We start from the raw sequence: 20,081 nt of genomic DNA, 5'->3' as shown, positions 1-20,081 counted from the left end.
ACTGAAGAGTGAAAGTTGACAGAATTAGAAAACTGGAAAAAGGGAGGGGGCATGACACATGGCTTGGCCCCAAAGTGTTTCAGCCTCTCATGCGGCTCTCTGGTCCCCTCCATCTTTGCAAAGTGCCGATCGATTGTATCATGTTGGAGTCTTTCATCTAGCCTAGTGGACCCTGACTCCACACAGACCAACTGTGTCAAATTGTTCCAACACAGCCCATGGAATACTGTTCTGTTCAAATTATCTGTGATTCCGCGTGGGGGCTGGAATTGGGAGTCATTGACAGGGGTATATATGGGTGGGGGCCATGCCATTGGCCCCAATGCATTTCATGACTCGATGGAACACACGAGATTGAAAATGGTCAGACAGGCTCAAGCAACAAGTAGAGACTATAGAGCCGAGAGGTTCCTGAGAAATAGAAATATACTTTTGTGCCTGAGGCCTACCGCGTTTACCTTTTCCCTTATCCGGTTATCCGGCTTATCGTATCCTGAACCGCGACTGAACCTCCATGTATCTGCTGCCATGAGCTAGATGGCCTGACATGATGTCAACTCCGTCCTCGACCGCGCGAAGTGCGACTGCGACTTCGCCTCAGGTCACCGCGTCGGTCGTCAAGTTCCACTGTCTCTACACCCACGACCTGCGCCGCAAGTCGAAACGTTGGCAAGATGGCTATCTACGCTACCACAAGTTCAACAAGCGCATAATGGTTTATGATGACCATGGAAACTTCATCGGTGACCACCATTGGCGATCGAATGACGAGGTCCAAGATGGCGATGAACTCGAGCTGGATAAGGGTGTTCTCATCCAAGTTACCGAATGCACCGGGACGAGTGAAACCGATATTACGAACCTCTACGAGAAACGAAATTCCAGCCAGGGCTCACCACAGACTAAAGCTCCATTATCCAAAGCTCCCCGCTCCTCGGCACCATTCCGTTCCTCCGGCTCCCAATCTTTCCGTTCGCTAAACGACCTATTGAATATCAAGAAGACTCCGATCGGACATCTGGTATCCCCATACGAGCAAAGAAATCCCCTACCGAAGACACAGAACCCGGAAGAACATACAAGACCGGCGAAACGTCAGAAAACAACCACGGCGGTGCCTGTAAACTCAGAAAGAACGTCGCGCGTTCACAGCTCGGTTATTGATTTGACGGAGCCGAACCCCAGAGCTCCTCCGAGACAGGAAAAAAATGCACAGGCAGAAACAGAGCCTCCCGGTTCTGGAGGTTACCCGCTGGTCAATGCATATCCAACAGTTCGTGAAGCTACAAGGACGGTTGCACCAAAGCCAACAGTGCCCCAGAGACCCAATCCTCCTACTACAAAAGGCCCGGTAGTTGCTGCACCTGGAATGACGAACAGTCGGCCAAAGCCAATGGCACCACCTTGTGTAGCACCAAACCCTATACAATCTGCTGCATCAGTGAACAATGGGCCTCAAGACCCACCGCAGCCCATGCAGTCTCAGAGAACCCTTCCTATTGTCACAAGAAACCCCGTCACTGCGCCCGAAATGGACAGTAATCGACCAACACCAAGGGCGCCACTTCCCACAACACCCAAAGCTGTGCAATCAGCCACAGCCGTGAACAATACGCCTCAAGATCTGCCGCAGCTCCAAAGACCTAACAGCGCAGAATTTTCAAGGCCTTCTGCTGTTCCGGCGATATCAGAATCTCTACCCCAGGGAAGAACAACAACGGATGGATCCGTTACAGAGGTTGCAGATAGATTGAACGATTTGTCAAACTCCACGCAACCACCAAGACCGGGCCCTCCGACAGCTTTGCGGCCACCTCCAGCTGCACCAAAACCGCTTACCACCCGTCCCATACCAAATGCATCTGTCAAAACAAACAACAAAAATGCAGAACATTTGAAGCCTCCCAATGATACAGCTTCCAATGAAATGCCACCTCCTTCACGTCCATCCCCCGCAGTACCGTCGGACAAACCAACGACTTCTTTACGAATGGCAGCTGCGAAGCCTCGTAGGAAGCTGATGTACAGCGCACTGCTGCCAGGTGATATCTTACAGAAATCATCTTCTCCACCGACAAGGACAGCCCCTGACCCCGAATCACGTGAGACCACCACGACTTCCCAAGAGCCGCAGTTAGTATGTACCCATTCAACATTCAGGACACCAACGCTAAGGTCTACTTAGATTCACAAGACCAGTCGTTCCCCCGACTGAGGATCCAGGAACTGCAAGTGAAGACTTCATGCCGTCAGCGTCAACGCAATTCATCTTTGACGAGATGCTTGATGGTTCAGGCTTGAAACCGCCTTCAGCAATTCGGAACTTAACAGGTAGAAGATCTCTTGATTCGCCTTTGCGCAAGTCATTATCGGATCCAACTGCATTGATTTCACGACAAGGCCACCAGGCCCGTTCAAGCCTGACGAGAAGCTTCTCAACTGCAGCAGGCCAGGAAAACGAACCCAAAGAAGAAGGACCATGGACATCTGAAGCTTTAGATCTGTTTGATTTCTGGCCCGCTGGACGCCCAAAACCTACGTGATGAACCCATGATACCAAGAATTATCCTGCATACCCACACACATTGATACAACACACATGATAGAGAAAAAATGATACCCAATAGCATTGATAAAAAAAGCCACCCCGTCAACCCTACCAAAAACCATCAAAACCCCCTAAATCCCCTTCTTAACCAAAGTTCCAGAAATATAAGGCATAGCAGACCACTCAAAAGACCTCTCCAACTCAAAACTCCCCCAACCCCCATCACCATCAGCAGCCTTCCTAAGCGCCCCCTCAACATCCCTCGTCATGCAACAATCCCCAATAAACCAACTCCACCCAAAGAACTGATAGACAGCCTGCGCAACCCTCGCCAAAACAGACCCCTTAGCCCTCCACCACGGATTAACAACGTGCTCCGTGACAAGCAACTTTCCACCCGGCTTCAAAAGCTCATACAACTCCCCAATCGTGCGTTCCATCTTCGGCACGGAACAAAGGACCCGAACACACAATATCGTATCGAAGATACCAACCCGCACATCGCCTTCAAGCCCATCAACCACACCCGTTCCTGTAGCTTTTAGCGCGGGGAGTAGTTCACCGGCTGCGGCGCCGCAGGGCAGGATGTGGTATTTGTCAGAAATGCCTTCGGCGACTGCGCGGGCGCGCAGTTCTTTATGAAGACCTGTGCAGGGTTCTGCGCCGTACAAGGCTGTTATGGATGGGGATGTTAGGAGGGGCATTTGAGTTCCTGTTCCTGGGCCTACGTCCAGGACGGTGCCAGTGGCTGTTCTGAGTAGGGGTGGGATTAGGGCGCTGCTGCCCACTGGCTGGGGTTGTTCGTTTGTTATTGGGTCTGTGGTTGTTTGGCGGTTGGGTTGGGCTGATTTTGTTAGGGGTTTTTGGACTTGGTATTGATATAGATGTAATTGTGGCAGTGGGTGGTGAGAGGAGAAGAGATGTACTGGGTTGATTTCTTCCGTCTCTTTTTGCCGTGATGCCATGCTGGGATTTGGGTTTTCATTTTCTGAGAACTTACAACTGAACTCAAACCAGAATTTCCCGAATGCTTCGTCGCGCAGTCTGCGGGTTTGGGTGATTGGTGCGAGGATCTGGCCGCTTTTGACGGCTTCAGAGCAGACTCGGAAGTAGTCTGTATTATGATTAGTGCATGTTCAACAAAGGATTATGAGATCAGCCAAAATAAAGAGGTATTTGCAAAAAAAGACTCAACATCGGAAATTGTGTGCAATTGCGACGTCCATGTCTTTCGGCGTCTGTTCGGCGTCTGTACTCACGGGACATTGCCCAAGCCATGAGCTGCGCTGGTTCCAGCAAGCCAAGCATTCGCTGGGCAAACGGCGGCGGTGCCTCGGACGACATAATTATGGTGATGTATTCAATTTTGTATAGAAAGAAGAATTATCCACAAGAGAGAAAGCGATATAGAGAAGAAGTTAGGGCCGGCGAACGGACCCCGTGACGTGGAGAATTCGGCGTCTGAAAGTGAGTCAGCCAATTGATGTACGACAGACATTATCATCACCCGTGCAAACGTTACATTGGACCATGTCGGTAGGCAGTCTGATAAACTTTAATAATACAGACCAACATATCTGAATACAAGTTCTGTCTGAATAATTAAGAAAAAGGAAAAGAAATCCTACGGTGTCTGACTTATACCTATGAAAGGCATAGATCAGCATATTGAACACAGACTAAGGTCTAGTAGCTTGTTCTGTTGCACAGGGGTTTGAATACCAAAAGATGGTCACACAGTTGAAAGAGCGGACAGAATGAGGGCATGTGGTGGCCAATGGAATTATCGACATAAAAAAAGAATATAGGAAAAGAGTAGATCAGACTGGGAGAAACGAACCAGCAGGACGCCAACTCGAATGAATGAAGGACAGAGAGAGTAGGAGAGTTAAGATCTGTAGAGACTAAGGAAAGAGAACGATTGTAGGTGAAGGAAGGAAAGGTGTAGGTGAGGCTGTCCAGAAAACATTCTAGAGCAACAATCCGTAATCATCGAGGTCGAAAGAGTCAAAATCCAGGTCTCGAACTTGAGTGCGAGAGATTCCACGCACATATGCATGAAAGGTTGAGTCAAAGGAAATATTAAAATGCGTGGTTGTTGGTTGAGAGACAGAAGAAAGAGAACTCGTGGTCATTGCCTTTATAACTGACTCATGTCAGGGTGGAGGACCTGCCCGCAAACCCTATGAACAAATCCCAGTCTCATCAGGCGATGTTCAATGAGGGTGGGGGGAGTGGATGCGATCGACTCTGGGACTGTACCGGCTAGTACGTGAGAGAGAACCCACGTCGTGCTTGCCATCACAGCAGGCACGGACATTTTCAAGTCGGTCCAGGTCTTGAGTATCATGGGCATGTCTCAAGTCATCAACGCTGTCTTGGCCGCGAATGCTTTCATCAAGCATGCTGGGAGACTGAGCGCCGTGCCGTCCCTTCAGACTGGCAATTGAGCCCCGGATTGAGCTGGAGATCGTGCTCAATCGGGATGAAGAGCGTTGATGGGCTTCGTCGGGGACTTGCAATGAGTTTGCACCGGGTGTGCTAAGCGCCGGTGATGCTCGACCCCCGCCAGACCGCATGGACATAGCAGACGCCGCTCGTTGTTGCTTGGGTGCATTACGAGCCGTGCGACTGTTGTAAGAGGAGAATGACATCCTTGTTCCCTGTCGAGAACTAGATCGGAAGCTAGGATTGAACTCGTCGATGTCATCGAGGGTCACGCTGTTATGGTCTTCACAGTTGTCGTTGGTCTCTCTCAAAAGGAGATAGGACAAAGCGTTGAACCAAGTCTCGTGTCTCTGGCTGGTCGTAGCCGTGAACCGAACCCGTCGGCCGGGGCTGACAACCTCTAAGCTCCTGCAGTGGAGACCTGGTGGGTAAGGGTTATCATCAGCAACCACTCGCACAGCCTCAATAGGCACACTCTTGGTACGAAGCTCGCTCTTTCCAGCGGTTTGCGGGTCGTGCGCGCTCCAGTACAATGTACGGGTGTAGGGATGGACCCAGAAGTATCTTCTGTGCCTTGTTGAAGACATCTCTGACGAACCGGTCTTGCGAGTGTACTTCCACAGGAATTCACCAATCATGGTCTGAGTGATGGCCTGGATCATGCGAGGATCAGTGTTAGGTCCATAGCCCTGAGGCATAGGACCGGCATGGGGGTTCATGTTGAAACGCTCCTCGATCTCGGACGCGAAGGAAGAAACTGAGGATCGTCGCGACATCTGGCTTTGACTGCCTCTCCTCATTCTGGCCTGGGACGAAACGGTTCTCGCAGAGCCAGATCGCGTAGCCTGTTCGTTCGGCGTCAGCGGTCGCTGAGTGTTCATGCGATAGGCAGAGGCGGGTGCCAAAGGAGGACCCATGACACTGGTGGGGGATGGTGGTGCTGCATCAACAGACTTCTTCTCGGCGGCCATGATTGCCTCTCGGTGATCGCTCGGCAGGGGCGGGTGAGCACTGAGACCAGATGCTTGGCTTGTAGCGCTGTGAGGCCGACGGGAGCTGGGCGTCGATCTGGCAGATTGAATCTGCGAAAGACGAGGTCGAGACTGAGGCTTGGGTGTAACGAATGGTGCTGCAGCGGCTGCGCCGGCCACAGCAGACTCCCTCGATTGCCCTGTGAGTTGACTGTCTGAAGTATGTGGGCGTACAGAGCCACGTTCCATGAGAATTTGGTCGATTTGCTTGGAAGACAGGATTGTCTGCGCACCATGGTCCATGGTGACAAAGCTAGATTGTCTTCTGGTGGAGCGAGCAAGAGCATTGCCTGAGATATCGTTCAGAGCCAGCCCAGCACCAGCGAGTTCGTCACTGTTGTTGGAATTAGCACGGTCACGAGTTGTCTCGTTAGAATCCTCATGAACAAGCATTGCGACCTTTGAGGCTTCCGTTGGCTCAGTTTGAGTAGACAGGTGTGCCACCATAGAAATGGCAGGTGATACAGACTGCACAGGCTGAGTTTCCACAGAGCACACAGAGGAGAAAGACAGTGCTGGCGGCGCAGGAATAGCCCGAGGCTTTGGAATGGCCGGCTCCGTATATGTCGGGTCAATAGAAGAGATTGTCAAATCAGGGATGACTGGTTCAGGAACAGTGACCTTGACAGGCGCGGTAGACTGAGTGGTGATTTTAGAGAAAGTCAAGTCAGGAACTTCAGGCTCACGCTCAACGTGCTTGATGACATCGACGTATTGGATGACAGGCTCCAACTGAGCAACAGTTGATCTGATAGGTGCCGTTGTTTGAGTCTTGATAGACGAGAAGTTTAATTGAGGTACGTCGGGCTCACGCTCCACATGCTTGATGACATCGACGTACTCAATGACACGCTCCGGCTTAGCAGGAGTAGCTTTGACGGGAGATGTAGCTTGAGTGGTGATAGACGAGAACGTCAGCTCAGGCAACACAGGCTCACGCTCAACGTGTTTAATAACATCAACGTATTCAATAACACGCTCCGGCTCAGCAGGGATAGCCTTGACGGGCGACCTAGACTGAGTAGTGATGGACGACAACGTCAGGTCGGGCAATACCCGCTCACGCTCAACGTGTTTAATAACATCAACATATTCAATAACACGCTCCGGCTCAGTAGGTGTAGCCTTGATGGGCGATGTAGATTGAGTGGTGATAGACGAGAAGCTCAACTCAGGCACCTCACGCTCCTTCTCGACGTGTTTGATGACATCAACGTACTTAATCACCGGCTCTGGTTCAGGAGCGGTTGCCTGAACAGGTAAAATGGGTGCAGTAGATTGAGTCCCAATAGACGAGAAGCTCAGCTCGGGCACCTCGCGCTCCTTCTCGACATGTTTAATTACATCAACATATTTGATGACGGGTTCAGGCACAGCAAGAGTTGCCTTGATAGGCGCGGTGGTCTGTGTGGTGATCGAGGAGAAGGACAGCTCGGGGACCTCTGGCTCGCGTTCAATATACTTAATGACATCGACATGCTTGATAATTGGCTCTGGCACATGAAGCTTGGGCATAATGGGACTGGTAGTCTGGGATGAAACTGAAGATACACTCAGTTCCGGAATCACTGGCGTGAGGAACTCATGCTTCACAGGAGCTGTAATACTGCCATTGATGTAGGCAACACTCAGCCCAGGACGCTTGGGGGTCTGAGGCATGGTGTGTTCGGACGAAATATCTGCAATGCCCATTTCTGGCAACTCAGGTTGGACGTTCGCTTCATGAACTGAACTTTCATCCCAGAGCATCTTTGGCGGCGTAGGAACATTAGTCAAATGATCACCATCCTCAGTCGAGGGCTTGTGCGGTGTCCACTGTGTTCCTGCACTGACCAGCCTTGGGGTTGCTGGAGCTTGTTCGGCGATTCCTCTGTTTGCCATTGGCTGAGTCGGAGTGCTAGGAAGAGCGGCTACAGCAGCGACATTGGCACCGGTGGGAAGCGTAGGCTCCCAGGCCTCAGTCATCACACCAGAGTCGACCATGATAGGCTTAGGCGGCGCGTCCAACATAGCATCCGAAGGTCTACGTGAACCAGCTGTAGCTTCCATGCGCGGAGTAGAAGCCTGAGATGTTTGCCCGTCTTCATCGCCACTTCCGAGCTCAGCAAGCTCAGCAAAGAGGCTCTGGCCCTCTTGTGATGTTGGTGCTTGCTCAAAGATAGGTGCCGGTGATTCACGCGAGCTAGAGGGCCGACTAGTTGAGGCGAATGGCGCCTCCCCGGATGGGCGAATGCGTCTTGACATGCTTCGCTTAGACTTGACCCGAGGACGGGTGATGTGTCTTTGGCTCGGGGAGGGGAATCCTGAATCATAGTCCTCGTCATCGGTCGATGCGGAAGCCGTGCTGTGATAACAATCGCGATCACGAGTCTTGGACATCATCAGTGAGGTGGGAACTCGGCTGCGTGGAGTTGTTTGGACATTGTTTTCGGTTTCAGTCAGGTCTGCCGAGTCACTGCTGTCATCCGCCATACTTTCCACACCGGTCTGGAACGCTTCGCTCTCCGTTGCGGTTGCCCGCTCATTTGCCGTCTCAAACCCGTCTTCAGCTTCAGTGGCTGTCTGGTAAACATCACTGGGCTCGTCGGGAGACTCTGCGCCAGGACGACCCATCGATCTGGTCATGGCAGGCTTGTGAGTAGGACTGATCTGACCAGCATTGTCTTCCCAATCGGTATCATGAAGTTCGACAAAGGACTTCTCCTTGCGACCCGCGCCCAGAAGATCTGGACGAGGAGGCTTTCGGGAAGAATCTGTCTTGGTCTTCTGGCGCTTGGTTGATCCGTTTGGCGCAGCGGTTTCACGACGACGTGTCTCAACCTCATCACGAGCATCTTGCAGCATGCGCTTGAGTTCGATCTTCTCGGTCTTCTCACGGTGAATGGTGCTCTTGAGATTTTGGATCATGCGGTGAGCGTGACCAAGCGAGCTCTTCAGGGTCTCAGACTCCAGGTGGCCATGTCGAGGAGTGAACTTGTTGGGGGAGGGTGGCGGGGAACTTTCTGGTGTGAGTTGCTCCGGCTCATCACCATCATCATTATACGCGATATCCCGGCTGCCCTGGCTTTCGTGCTGCCGTAAACGCATGGCAACAGCCTTTGCAAGCTCTTGATTCTGAGCTGTCATTTCCGCGAGCTTCTTGTGCAAGGCAGACTTCTCCAGCTCGCCAGAATTCAGATTCCGGCGCAGAAGATGGATTTCTGCATCGTTCGCCTTTTGCATCAAGTTCTGGTCCTCAATTAGTCTTGAGTTGACTTGCCGCAGTTCCTCCAATTCCCGTTCAATGGCATTCTTTTCAGAAGTCGACGCGGTCAGCGAAGTATTGAGTCGACCCTCACGCTCTGCAGCTTCTCTAGCAGCCGCCATCAACTCATGCGCTTGCGTTTCCAGCGCCCAGTTCTCATCCTTGTAGCGCTGCTCGCTATCATCGAGTGCCCGGATCCGTTGCCCATATCCTTCAGCCTCCAACTCAAGCCGAGACTTTTCGAGATTAACAGACTTGAGCGTCTCTTCCCGTTCTGCGAGAAGAGCTTGTAGCTGGCGGACTTGGGCCAAAAGAGAGGTGGAGATCTCAGTCGCAAATTCGATATCGTGGACGCGGTTTGACTGTTGATTGCGCTGCTTTCGAGATGGAACACTGACTTTGCTTGGGGAGTTCGTGGCTTGACTGGCGAACAAAGCGGGGCTTAGAGGTGACTATCCAAAACTTAATGTTAGTTTGGCGGACAGGCCGAAGAAGCCGAACCAAGTATGCAACGCAGGTTGTACCTTTTGATCAAAAGATGGCGTTCCAAGCTGAGCCTCCTCTCCACCTGCCAGGCGTTTGGGCGCCAAAAATGCCCGTGCCGATTCACGACCGATCTCATTATACTCCTTCTCCAGGTCCGCGAGTTTACGTCGCAATTCTGGGCCCATCTCTCCCTCATCCTGCTGTTGCTCGACCTCCTTCAACTGCTCCGATAGCTGCTGTTGTTGATCGATGAGGGCTGTACCCAATTTCGAGGCTTCCTCCAACCGACGTTCAGTCTCCGCCAAATGAGCCTCAAGGGCCCGTTTAGCCTGGGCTGGCGAAGACGCATTGAGGCTGAACAGTTGCGTATCGAATGAGGAATATCGGTGGGTGTCGCGTGGAGCTGGCCGTCCGCCATTCGAAACGAAGGGGTCTTCCATTGATGCAAAGGAGCTGGTGTCCTCAGGGTTAGGTGCAGTCATGATCCGAGATTCGGGGGCCTCAAACGGCATCTGACACCTCTCGTTAACGAGGATGCAGTTGCCGACGAGAGGTAAGGGAGTCGCGCGTCGATCTTGAAAGTATCAAGTTTAGACGGCGAGCATCATCCAAACACAAATGGAAAACTAGTCGCGGGAATTTTGAGCCAATCGCCAAGCCGACCAGCGACCAGATGTTTCAGGATTACCGCGCGCCGATGCGATGGGTGTGAGGCACACCGTCGGGGGGTGTATGAGAAGTTAAGGAGGGAAAAGTCGAAATAATACAACAACAAACACCGAGGACCTTTGGGCGAATTAGCAGTGAGATCCGGTACCTTATCCTTGGCCAGACATACGCGCGTAGGTGTCAACCAACCATAACAAAGTGGTCGGATCTGCAGGTGTCGCCGCAAACAGATCGGCTCTTAAAGTAAATGAAAACAAAAGAAAGGATAGAGCGAATTAGTAACAAAACAAAAAAGAAAAAAGGAGAGGCAGTTGATAAGACAGGTCGAGTTTGGCTCAGGCGGGGAAAGAAAAGAGAAGAGAAGAGTGAGCGAACGTGTTATTGCCAAATAGCACCGGTGTTTGAGATTTGAGTTGAGGTGGGCTACCCCGGAAAACTACGATCTGGCTACAGATATGATACCTTTAGATGGCGATTCTAGGCAAACATTTACAGTAAACAATAAAAAATTATACTTTGGTTTGTGTCTCTCGTCGTCCAACGCGTCCCAAAGTGAGACGTTGATGTTTGTCACGTTTGCCATGTTTGTCGTGTCTGCTTAGTAATAACTTCCACCGCTTTCGATATATCGAACTTGCGACAACTGGTGGTAACTTTCTTTCATTTTAATCGCCTCTTTTCCCTTGCAGACACACAAAATGACCGAAGAAACATTAGCAGACGCTACACCCCAAGTTGCTTTCAAGAAGCGCTCCAAGGGCAAGGCCAACTTCCGCAAGAAGCCCGCAACGCCACCTCCAGCGTCCGACTCCGACTTCACCTCGTCGGATGATGACGAGGGCAAGCTGATTAAGAGGCGGCGCAAGAACGCAGCTGTGACAGCATCATCGGCAGGAAGTGTAGCGATAAAATCGGTGGACGAGCCTATAAGCGCCGCTCCTCTCCCATTGACCTCGAGCAACGACGCAACCAAATCCTCCAACTGGTACGATGAAGACCTCAACGAGAAGAACCTTCTCGGCACAACAAGAGTGCGACCCGGCCAAGCTTCAGCAACTACCTCCGCCTCAGAGCCTGACGGCACCTATAAAGGCGCAGCCAACTACCAAAACTTCATCCAGAAAAATCCAGATGCACCGGCGAAGTTTGGACCCGTCAAAGCACCAACCAACGTTCGGACCATTACCGTCACTGATTTCGCCCCCGATGTATGTAAAGATTGGAAACAGACTGGATTCTGTGGCTACGGAGACTCTTGCAAGTACCTCCACATGCGTGAGGATTACAAAGCAGGGTGGGAGCTGGATCGCGATTGGGAGGTCAACACAAAGGGCAAGAAGCTGGACGGGAAAGTGGTATCACAACGCAAGGGCGCAGGGAAGGCAGCAGAAGATGATGAAGACAATGAGGATGAGATGCTGGAAAACATTCCTTTTGCCTGCATCATTTGCCGAAAGCCTTATAAGGAGCCCATTATCACCAAATGTGGCCACTATTTCTGCGAGTCCTGTGCTTTGCAGCGATACCGGAAGAACCCCACATGTGCAGCTTGCGGTGCAGGGACTGGTGGTGTTTTCAATGTTGCAAAAAAGCTCAGTACCTTGCTGGACAAGAAGCGAGAACGTGCGCGCAAGTTGCGCGAAGAGGCGCTTGCGAATGGAGAGGAAGTGAGCGAGGAAGAAGAGGAGGGGGAGAATGATAGTGAATAGGAGGAAAAGGCATCCCTGGTTGTAACATATAATGAACGAACAGCAGCTGGACTGCAAATCAAGTACTTGAATGTAAACATTGATTTCTATTTTGAGGCGTGTGCCTCCGTTCATGCATAGAATGAAACACTAGACTCGGTTAATCTTCCTAGCAGAGGCACTGTAGATACAGTATGAAAGCCAATTAATATGTAAAAAGATACCTGGGCTTGGCATTTCTGATAGACCCTGGTCTGGTATCGTGACACAGCTGACGCCCAGGTCACATGGCAAGTCGTCCAATCCAACCTCAACTGCACTTCAACAAGCCAAGGCATCTTCTGGCCCCTCTATTAATCAATGACGACGAGATCTGCATTTCAACAGATGAGCCAAGACCTCTCGGTAGCCACGCGGCAGATTGCGCACATGGTTAGCTTGCTCGCAGTTTTCGCAGGCTAGTCGATATTTGATCACGGGTGAAGATGCAGGACATGTTACCGCTGAAAGCGCAGAAAGTAACATTGATTAAGTACCTGTACAATCGTACGGTCAAATGTTGATCTCAACTGCCCGGACCTTGAAATTAAGTTGGTTGCGTCTCCGCTTTGAAGCAATTACCCTTTGTTGACCATGAGTTACAATCGTCAAGAGCTGTGCAGAACTGCAACTTCCAAGTTTACAGATTACGCAGTATATCTTGCAATTCGATACTGACATTCTTTCGGAGACCGATCTACATCAGCTTTGACTCTCATTCCTCTCCAGCAAAGCGGCCACATCATGCTCTCGCAGATCGGTCCGCCTGTGGGCCCGGTGCGGTCATAGGCAGCCCGCCGCGAAGGGATCCCACAATTTACTCGAGACCCTGAATGTGTTGAACTGTTTGGTTCGCGACGAAGCCGATCAAACGCTGGCTTGTAGCCGATCATTGGGGGGGGGGGCGAGGCTGTGCGAGGGTTGAAGATCCTAATGAACAGACCATTGTCTTAAGGGTTGATTCAATTTAGCGACACAGCCCCACTCGGATGCAAGACTACCGTTTAGCCTGTGGAGGAGAAGCGCCAGTGTTCGTTTGACACTTCTCAAAATGGGCGGGTTTGAACCAAACGCCACGTGCAATCCGTGGAACTTAGCACACGCGTGTTGGTGGACTCAGTCGGTCGAAAAGTCTACAGATTGGCCGGGGGCCATGTCCACCCGCGGCACGTTAAGCCTTCCACCCGTCCGACCATGGCTCAAGCGCAAACTCAACCTATGAAAGAGGTTAGACGCGCCCCAAAGCCAAGCTTTCAGTGCCAAGGGGCAGAGCGGCCCCTAAATTTCACCCCGGCTTCAACTAAGGCTGGCTCCCCTGAGTCTACGCCCCAGGTGGCCAATGATACGCAGCAAGAATGACATTCAGACTTCTCATATTGGGGGTGAAGCTTTCCCCTTCTCGCTTTTTTATCTTTTTTATCTTGTTATCTTGATTAACCTCTTGTTCCTGTCTCCTTTGAACCTCATTCCTTTCCCCATTTCGACCTGTGACGACTGCGCCTACCGTTTGACTCAGTTTAGCCTTAGCCTCGCCCCTTCTCGAATTTGCCTTCGGCCGCCTTGCTATTTTGGGACTATTGACGCTCCTATTTCGCAATATCGCTCTCCTTTCTCATATTGGAAAAGGTTTTCCTCCTAGGGAGTCAACCGTCAATGGATTGAATGCGATTCTTTGTGCTTTGAATTTTACAACCACAGGCTTCTGTTGCCAAAAGTCCCTGGTGTTTTAAACTTCTTCATCATGCGGGGTGGTATACGCCTCGCAGTGATATGCGTCTCCTCTTTGCTTCTTTTCTCACTGTACCTCCTTGAGGCGCATCTCGAAGACCTCTGTAATCAATATCGTGCTGGCGCATACTTGGTTGATTGGTTGGATCGCAATGGCGCTGTTCCAAGCCCGCAATACGCCGATACCACCGTGGGGGACAAGGTAATAGTGATGGCCAAGCTGGAAGAGGAGAATACTCAATGGGTGGAGCAAGAGCTGCCTGAGTGAGTGCTTGCGATTCCACTTCTATCCCACAAACCAGTACTGATCCTTGATGTTCGCAGCTGGCAACGCGCAATCTACATTGTCAACCCCTCCCGAGACACACGATCCGACGCCAATGCCCTGATGACACCCTTCAACAAAGGCCACGAAGCCATGGCCTACTTAACCTACATAATCGACAAGTACAACAACCTCCCCTCAACAATCGCCTTCCTCCACGCGCACCGCTCAGGCTTTTTAATGGCCTGGCACGTAGATGCGCCACTCCACGACAATGTCATCGCCATGCGCAATCTTCAACTCCCCTTCATCCAGCGCAACGGCTACGTCAACCTGCGCTGCAATTGGAACCCCGGCTGCAAGGGCGCCCACCGCTTCAACAAGCATGTCACCGATCAGATCTGGTGGGATGTCTTCGAGGGAACGAGTACGCCTCCGCTGAACATGTCTTCACCTTGGGAAATGGAATATGGGGGGCAAAAATACCTCCGCAAGCCCGATGAGATTGGCGCGGCATGCTGTGCGCAATTCGCCGTTTCGCGCGATCAGGTGCAGAAGCGACCGCTGAATGACTATGTCAAGATCCGGCAATGGATTCTTGATACGGAATTGAATGATGCATCCTCCGGTAGGGTGATGGAGTTCTTGTGGCATATTATCTTTGGCATGGAGGGTATATAGTAAGTTACCGCCAACGCTACTCTACCTTCACCTAGTCAATTACTAACCATCCATAGCTGCCCCGATGAACAGCTATGCCAATGCCAGGTCTACGGGAGGTGTTGATCCCCTCTTCCACCCTGAGCATTAATCGCAGACCCAGCATCGCGACTGGTTACTGCCATTGTCCATATTCTGGAAGACGTGCCGATACCATTATCTTAGCCGCACGGCTTGTACATGCCCATTTTCGATGTGCATTTACTGACAGTACAAACATCCCTTGGCTTGGAGTTCGTTCGCTCGTTTTATTATATAGAAGTTGGAGTTTTGTGTGTTGCTTGGGTTAGAGATTCATTTGCGTTCAAGCGTTGCGGGCAAGTTCCCCAATCAAGAAAGTGTACTTCCCATCCTTTAGAGGTGGCCTTTCAAATTATTCTTATAGAGATATAATGTGAATATCTTTGCTACAGTAAAATGAACCCACCTTTTAGAAATAACATAGCCACGAAGTTCGTTGGCTATCTTGATGTTGCTGCCTATTGCTCGGCACTATTTATAGCCATTAACTAGCTACAAACAGACACCGTGGGAGCCATGCCGGAACGGCATGGAAATCCTCTTAACAATGGTCAAAGAAATTGCTTACAAAAGAGGGGTCGACGATGAGTTTTGTAAAATAATAATAGGACAGTCATAATGCATTAAAGTCAGCTATCATCCCTCGGAAAGATAGCCACTTATTAGAACTTCTCTTCGAAGTACTGCTCAACTCGTTCCACTAAATCTGACTTCTTGCCAGCTGTAGCACGGCCATGAGCATTCAAGAACTCCTTGAGCACAGCTACGGTCAACTGTAAACATGTTAGCTAAATTGAAGTCCTACTTACCGAGTAGCCAATGTGATATAGCTTACCTTGGACACGGTGCCCTTTTCAGAGGCTTGTTTGACCACACTATCCGCGTCGGTGCCATCACCTTCAACCTTGACACGCTTCGATGGGTGACTTTCGGCGTTTTCTTCTTTAGCACCTCGTTTCACCAATGTCGATTTTGTAGCTGCGATTCCACCAAACATTTTGGCTGATTGGGCTTTTAGTTCCTCCGCCCAGGCTAGGACATATTCGCCGGCGCGCTATGGTAGTTGATGAGTGCGGCTCGAAATCTAATATCATCAAAGGGACTCACCTTGTTAATCTGTCGATATTTGGGGATCGTCTTGTCCTCTGCAGTTTCGGGCATGTCCTCTTCCAGGGCGAGGGCCTGTAGAATACGATAATGCCATTGGAGTGCTGCTTCGAGTCAGCTTTATCCTTTGAGAGAAAAGGTGGGATATGAGGAAACTTACAAGGGTTGGGATATTTCGAAGGATCATACACAGCCTTCGGAAGCTGTAGCTGCTGGATGACTTCACGCATAGAATCAATCAACGTATCTGGCGCCTTGTTCAAGGTAGCCTCCGGATTCTCGCGAACATCATCCGCAAAGGGGATAGGAATAATCCACATGCCCGGTGGGGTCTTCTGTACTCCGTTCTCATCGAGTTTCTCAGCTCCAGCAATCATGGCAGCCAAGACTGGCGACGCATTCTTGCGGGGGATGAACCAGACCAGGGCCATTTTCTCAGCCTCGAGTAGTTTCTGCTGCAATGCAGAGAAGACTCGGGTTGAGCCTACGTAGTCTTCTTCCGAAGGATAGATGAATGAAGGGTGTTTGATGTTGGCCCAGAATGGCAGCGCAGACAATGGCTTGAAGCCAATAATTCTGATCACTGGGTCGCCGAAATGTCTCAATGCCTGCTGTTCTTCGGTTGTGAATGAGACCTGTTCACCGCCGAACTTGTAAGCCTTTCTGATGTCCTCTTTTTCGACTGTATGTGCTGTGTCATCGGCCATGAGAGTGGTGACGCCTTTGGCAATTTGAGGAGTCTCGCCGCCCTGCCAGACGAAACAATTCCGTGCAGGCTCTTGCTTTTTGAGGAGGAGATACCCATTGACGGATATTTTGAAATCAGGCCCAAGCTCCAAGGGCACGTTTGAGAATAGAGAACGCCGGGGGGCTGATCTCGAGTTGATGCTAGACAAGAGAGAATTGAGCAGTGAAAGTCCGTCACCCTTGGCTGTGGACTCGTATGTGTCTGGTTTCAAATATGTCGGGGCATCTCCGTCACTTGGGGATGTTTTGTAGATAATATCCTGCTATTTGTCAGGACACTTCTGGATGAATGAGCTGATCAACATACATCGTAGAACTTAGAGGTGTCGAATTCGTGATCTGGTCGAGAGATAGGGAAAAGCTCAATGTTGACGCCCAGGTCATACAAATCTCTTGCTCGAACAGTTGCAGCAGACCGCAATGCCTTGTTGTCTGCGTGTGGATTGTCGTTGTCGGTTACGACAAACAGCCGCCGAGACAGGAAGTTTGCAGCCTTGGAAGTAAAGACCTGATTTGCGCAGAAAAGCACATTGGCCATCGAAACTGGCTCACTCGATGGCTTCAGGATCTCCAAAGCTTCCTCATCCTTCTCAGCTAGAGATCGTAGTTCCTTGACTTCCTGTGCAGATGGAACATCTAGGTCAGTGTAGAGATAGCAATGCGGATATGAAAGGTCGCCACGGCTCTCTTCATCTTCATCGTAGAATTTGGATGATTGTGTACCATAGAGTAAGACGCCGATCATATCATGAGGATTGGAGATAATGCGCTGTTGCATCAGATGATATGCACACTTCAAGGCGGCAGACGCAGGTGATTCCTTAACACACTTCTTAGAGTCATCCGATACCCGTGGTTCCAGCATCGAGTTGCTGATATCTATGGCGAAGAGAACAGCATCTTTGACTGATTTGAAGCTCTGGTCACGTAAAGTCAATAGAAGGCCAGTATATCTCGGGTTATTGTACTCACGGTCTCATCAAGCTCCTCATCCTCAAAATTCTCCTCCTCACGCGTGTAATTCTCGCTCGCCATGATTTCCGATGAAGCAGCAGAAGAGTGAGAAGTTGTGAAATATCACGTTCACTATCTCTTTCAGACGCGCTCTACGACACGAAGGTCATGTGATGCTGATGCCTGGCGCTGCCTAGAGCTGCTGACGTCCGGTGCGCAATGATTGGCCGAGGAAACCTGGGAAACCGGGAACATTAGCTCCGAGGCATCGATCGATCGGTCGATTTGTTCTTTCCCTCAATTCCTGTCGACGTGTATAGCGTTGAATACTCTGTTCTTATTTAGCCTGCTCTGATCCAGCCATGGCGTTCCGGGTCCCCTTCGCGATGCCCCGACGCCTATTGTCGAATGCCACCTCTTTCGGACCGCGGCTAGCAATTGCCAGTCGGTTGTCATGTATGTCTAACCAGCGAGGACTCGCAACAGTGGTCCCGCCTGTCACACAAGATGCAACCGGATCCAAGGGGCCAACTGCGATGGTGTTTATGAACATGGGTGGACCCTCAACAACAAACGAGGTGGAGGACTTCTTGAGCAGACTATTCGTAGGTGCCGAGGAATCTACAGTGGTGACACTTTGTCCCATTACTGATCCGATTTGTTACAGGCCGATGGTGATTTGATCCCCCTCGGACGACTCCAATCGTATATCGGACCTCTCATCGCACGCCGGAGAACCCCAAAGATCCAACAGCAATATGCGGACATTGGTGGCGGTTCACCCATTCGCAAATGGTCCGAGTACCAGTGCGCAGAGATGTGTAAGATTTTGGATAAGATTTCTCCGGAAACTGCACCGCATAAGCCCTACGTGGCATTCCGCTATGCCGCCCCATTGACCGAGACGATGTATGAGCAACTGTTCGCCGATGGATTTGGAAACGGAAAGGGAGGACGTGCCGTTGCTTTTACACAATACCCGCAGTACTCCTGCTCGACGACAGGAAGTTCTCTTAATGAATTGTGGAAGTGGCGTAATCGCTTGGAGGGAAAGCGCGAAAATGGAGAATCCGACCCAGCCGGCGCAATTCAGTGGAGTGTCATTGACCGATGGCCTTCTCACTCCGGTCTCGTTGAGGCTTTCGCACAGAACATTGAGGCTCAGCTTGCGACATACCCAGAGGAGAAGCGCGATAAGGTCGTGTTGCTATTCTCAGCTCACAGCTTGCCTATGAGTGTTGTAAACCGAGGTCAGTCAACTCATAACTTCTGGATGAATTATGCTAAATTTTATAGGTGACCCATATCCCTCTGAGGTTGCTGCGACAGTTCACGCTGTCATGCAACGTCTCAACTTCAGCAACCCTTACCGCCTGTGCTGGCAGTCTCAGGTCGGCCCTTCGGCCTGGCTCGGAGCCCAGACAAGTGATACTGTGCAAGAATACGTGAAGAAGGGAATCACTGACTTGGTTCTGGTTCCTATTGCGTTCACCAGTGACCACATCGAAACTCTGTATGAATTGGACTTGGAAGTTATTCATGAAGCCAACAGCCCCGGTGTCAAGCGTGCAGAGAGCTTGAACGGCAACCCGGTCTTCATTCAGGCACTTGCCGACATTGCCCGCGAACATCTCCAAAAGGGAGAGCTCTGTTCCCGCCAGATGACACTTCGTTGCCAGGGTTGTAAAAGCGAGCGCTGCTTGGGCCAAAAGCAATTCTTCGCTGGTAAGGACAACGCCAGTATGGTGTTGTAAGCTGAGCCTTTTGCATCATCTCAACTCATTGATCAAAGTGAGGTGTATTTTGGGTGCATGTGTATACACACTAGGGTTTGGGAGGCGTTGTTTGGCGACAAAATTCTGGGTATATTGTACAGCATAACGTATTTCTAGCTCTATATTCATTCAGATAATCGGAAGCATTGGGAAATGACCAGCGCATGCTTCGTTATGGGTAGCAGAAGCTCATTCGACAATATAGAACCACTAGTCAAAAGGGTTCCAGTTCTGGTACAAGAAATTCTGAAAATTGGATATCACCCTCAGGCCAATCATCCTGCTGATTCTGAAGCGCAGATGCCTGAAAGAGCGTTTGTGGATCGGCATCGCCGTGTGAATGGCTATTATTAGCCTGACAGTCGTCCCAGGACTTTCCAACATGGTGATCATTATTGCCGTGGTGCCATTGATCAATATCAGTTATCGACGTAGGCTCAATGTCCAAAATGTGATCCATATAGTGCTGAACAGTATAGTGCTGTACATCAGCTACACGTTGTCGGTACTTGACAAGTGCTTGGGTTCATAATGGAATGCATATCCAATGCACAACACGCTGGCCCTCAGGATATGAAGACCTGCGGGGAGGCATTATCTCGATTACATAA

The 20,081-nt window shown here is 50.6% G+C and overlaps 7 protein-coding genes across 7 annotated transcripts; 4 read left to right on the top strand and 3 right to left on the bottom strand.

Annotated features, from left to right (window-relative positions):
• Positions 1 to 547: 547 nt before the first annotated feature.
• N7508_002139 (DNA helicase ZGRF1-like domain-containing protein) lies at positions 548 to 2,543 on the top strand (the record flags this gene model as incomplete). The annotated part of the gene is made up of 2 exons (XM_058460205.1): positions 548 to 2,133; positions 2,186 to 2,543. The coding sequence occupies 2 exons, from the start codon at positions 548 to 550 to the stop codon at positions 2,541 to 2,543; spliced, it is 1,944 nt and encodes a 647-aa protein (XP_058323737.1).
• A 136-nt stretch (positions 2,544 to 2,679) lies between these two features.
• On the bottom strand, positions 2,680 to 3,892 carry N7508_002138 (class I SAM-dependent methyltransferase; the record flags this gene model as incomplete). The annotated part of the gene is made up of 2 exons (XM_058460204.1): positions 2,680 to 3,662; positions 3,808 to 3,892. The coding sequence occupies 2 exons, from the start codon at positions 3,890 to 3,892 to the stop codon at positions 2,680 to 2,682; spliced, it is 1,068 nt and encodes a 355-aa protein (XP_058323736.1).
• Positions 3,893 to 4,764: 872 nt separating this feature from the next.
• Positions 4,765 to 10,269, bottom strand: N7508_002137 (putative nuclear migration protein (ApsA); the record flags this gene model as incomplete). Its single annotated transcript, XM_058460203.1, has 2 exons — positions 4,765 to 9,723; positions 9,796 to 10,269. 2 exons carry the CDS (start codon positions 10,267 to 10,269, stop codon positions 4,765 to 4,767), a joined length of 5,433 nt encoding a protein of 1,810 aa, XP_058323735.1.
• Positions 10,270 to 11,124: 855 nt separating this feature from the next.
• Positions 11,125 to 12,135, top strand: N7508_002136 (U2-type spliceosomal complex subunit CWC24; the record flags this gene model as incomplete). Its single annotated transcript, XM_058460202.1, has 1 exon — positions 11,125 to 12,135. One exon carries the CDS (start codon positions 11,125 to 11,127, stop codon positions 12,133 to 12,135), a length of 1,011 nt encoding a protein of 336 aa, XP_058323734.1.
• A 1,759-nt stretch (positions 12,136 to 13,894) lies between these two features.
• N7508_002135 (DUF3431 domain-containing protein) lies at positions 13,895 to 14,932 on the top strand (the record flags this gene model as incomplete). The annotated part of the gene is made up of 3 exons (XM_058460201.1): positions 13,895 to 14,145; positions 14,206 to 14,826; positions 14,884 to 14,932. The coding sequence occupies 3 exons, from the start codon at positions 13,895 to 13,897 to the stop codon at positions 14,930 to 14,932; spliced, it is 921 nt and encodes a 306-aa protein (XP_058323733.1).
• A 617-nt stretch (positions 14,933 to 15,549) lies between these two features.
• On the bottom strand, positions 15,550 to 17,776 carry akuA (uncharacterized protein; the record flags this gene model as incomplete). The annotated part of the gene is made up of 6 exons (XM_058460200.1): positions 15,550 to 15,660; positions 15,723 to 15,941; positions 15,995 to 16,098; positions 16,155 to 17,001; positions 17,049 to 17,660; positions 17,714 to 17,776. 6 exons carry the CDS (start codon positions 17,774 to 17,776, stop codon positions 15,550 to 15,552), a joined length of 1,956 nt encoding a protein of 651 aa, XP_058323732.1.
• Positions 17,777 to 18,057: 281 nt separating this feature from the next.
• On the top strand, positions 18,058 to 19,449 carry N7508_002133 (ferrochelatase HEM15; the record flags this gene model as incomplete). Its single annotated transcript, XM_058460199.1, has 3 exons — positions 18,058 to 18,300; positions 18,363 to 18,945; positions 18,992 to 19,449. The coding sequence occupies 3 exons, from the start codon at positions 18,058 to 18,060 to the stop codon at positions 19,447 to 19,449; spliced, it is 1,284 nt and encodes a 427-aa protein (XP_058323731.1).
• Between the last annotated feature and the right edge of the window lie 632 nt (positions 19,450 to 20,081).

This window comes from Penicillium antarcticum (genome assembly GCF_028974205.1).
Source record: "Penicillium antarcticum strain IBT 31339 chromosome Unknown utg000002l_segment0_segment0, whole genome shotgun sequence".
NCBI classification, from domain to species: Eukaryota; Fungi; Ascomycota; class Eurotiomycetes; order Eurotiales; family Aspergillaceae; genus Penicillium; species Penicillium antarcticum.
Note: the sequence above shows the minus strand (reverse complement) of the source record. Positions and strands in the feature narration are given on the sequence as shown.